This window comes from Trichechus manatus, unplaced genomic scaffold (genome assembly GCF_000243295.1).
Source record: "Trichechus manatus latirostris isolate Lorelei unplaced genomic scaffold, TriManLat1.0 scaffold00229, whole genome shotgun sequence".
Taxonomy (NCBI): domain Eukaryota; kingdom Metazoa; phylum Chordata; class Mammalia; order Sirenia; family Trichechidae; genus Trichechus; species Trichechus manatus.
In genome coordinates, this window is record NW_004444165.1 from 2,087,665 (window position 1) to 2,089,894 (window position 2,230).

The window sequence follows — 2,230 nt, forward strand, 5'->3', positions numbered from 1 at the left end:
TGGCTTTGACAGATCACTTGAAGTAGTTTATAAACCAGTGTGTGTAAGTGCATCTGTACCTTTTTTGTAGGGGAGAGTTTATAGATCTCATTGAATATACCAAAAGATCCGTGATTATCCTGCACCCTTTTTTCCACCTCTTTTTTTTTTTGCGGGAAAAACTTCCACTTTATTGACAATCATCAAAATATACAAACCGAGTACAGTAAAAGTACCCCCACCCCACCTGTCCACTTTCTCTCCTCCGGCCACGGCGGCTGTCCCGGAATCGGTGATGGTCAGAGGTGGTCGTCCCCTCAGCGTGCTTATGCGACCCTGGAGGCAGGAACTCATACCCACTCCCTGGTCCAAGGGGAAGGCCCATGGCCGCTGCTGGGCCCCGCTCAGCGCTTGCCTAGGACAGGAAGGTGCGGATGCAGCTGCGGACGGGCGCCAGGCAGACAGGGCACAAGCTCAGGTTGGGGGCGCATTCAGCGCAGACCGGGTGATCGCAGGGCACACAGACCACGTCCACCGCGCGGTCCAGGCACACTTTGCAGACGCGCTCGCATCTCAGGCGCCGCACCTGCTCCTCGATGCTCTCGACTCCTGAGTCCTCAGTGCCCTCAAGGTGGCTGTCCCTTCTGAGTGTAGGCGGATCGGGCCCCCAGTGGACAGGAGCTGTGGGGACGGCGTCTCCTGATTCTTCCAATGGGTCCCAGGACCCGAGCAGGTAGGAGTACGAGTCCTGGACACTGCGGACAAAGCCCGTTCCTTTTGACTGGAGCAAGAATTCACACCTGGGAAACCACTTGGCGTGCTCCGTCCAGGGGTCATCCCCACGCTCCCAGCTCTGCAGGCCCCCACAGCAGAAGAAGCACCTCACCTTGTCCTGAGGGCTCATGTGGAAGAAGCTGGCTTCGGTCAACTGTGCAGGATGGACCGAGGAGGACAGCGGCCAGTCGTGCATGGAAGGAGACCAGCCGCAGCTCCTCGGAATCCATCCCAGAAAAGTCAGGCCCCAGGCGGCAGGTGGCCTCGACCCCCTCTTTCTCCTCCTCCTCTTCGTCTGCCAGCGTGCGCAGCTCTCCCAGAATCTGCCATTCCACGCTCTCCCAGCCCGCGCTGTCCTAGCCCGGGCCGTGGCTGTACCGAGGATGGGGCGCGTGGTGCCCCTGCGCGGGGCTCAATCCTGGGCCTCGACAGCAGCACCTGCCGCTGTCCTCGGTCCCCATAGAGAAGGCACCAGCCCCCCAGGGCCAGTCCTCCAGTATGTCCAGCCAGCCCGCCGAGGGGCTCCTGACCCCCTTCTTGGGCACTGTGCCGGCCTCTGCCGCCAGCAGCTGGGAGAGGAGGGCAGGCACCAGCGCCCTGACCACCAGAGGCCCCAGGTAGGGGAGCACACAGAGGACTGGGAGAGCAGCCAGGGCCCGCTGCTGCCTTTTGGAAGGGGCCAGGGTGACGGCGCGATGTTTGCAGCGGGGGCCGGTACCAGGGTTCCCCGGCAGGGCTGGGGGCAGTGCACAGGAGTAGGCTCTAGGGGCATGGGGGCATAAAGACCCCTCCCAAGTCTGAGTGGGCGTGTCTTCTGGAGGGCAAGGGAAGTGGAGGAGAAGGGCAGCTGCTCACAGTGCTGCCGGGAGGCCCCCAGGTTCCGGGCTGAGGGCCAGATGCAGCCCCTTGGGTGTTCTTCTCTGAATCCTACAGCTGCAAAGGGCTGGGAACATGCCCCCCGCCCAGCTGGGAGGCCAGGGTCTCACCTCAGGCCGGGTAGATCTTGCGCAGGCAAATGGGGCCTGGTCCCTTCCAGAGGTCCTGCCGGAGCCGGCCCTCACTCACTTCTGATGACAGGGCTGCCGACACCTGCAGCTGTAAAACTGCTAGTGTAAAAATTCCATTTCAGGATCTTTCTATTGCATATTATTTCTATTGTCATTAAACCACTTGGTAATGCTATTGCATGAGAATGAGCTAGTCGTCAAAAATAAAGACCCCTCTGAAAAATTTGTGGAGGTGATATCGAAAAAATTACTAGAGAACACAGATGCCTTGCGTCAGGATTCCAAACACTTCACAGACAATTTCTGAAGTAGTCATACATACACCTAGAATGCATTTTCCTCCAAAAGGCTGACGCCTGTGATTCTTATAGTTCTGCATTTAATTCTCATACATTTTTAGAATTTTATTTGAATAGATAAGCTTGAAAGGATTATGGGAGGGGCATTTCAAGGGATGGAAGAGTCAAAGA

General features: G+C 57.7%; 1 protein-coding gene across 1 annotated transcript; it reads right to left on the minus strand.

Moving 5' to 3' along the window:
• Window positions 1-394: 394 nt before the first annotated feature.
• BIRC7 (baculoviral IAP repeat containing 7) lies at window positions 395-1,706 on the minus strand. Its single transcript, XM_023742982.1, is given in 4 exon segments — window positions 395-946; window positions 948-1,109; window positions 1,284-1,515; window positions 1,609-1,706. Coding segments are annotated over 4 exon segments (1,044 nt in total).
• Window positions 1,707-2,230: the final 524 nt, after the last annotated feature.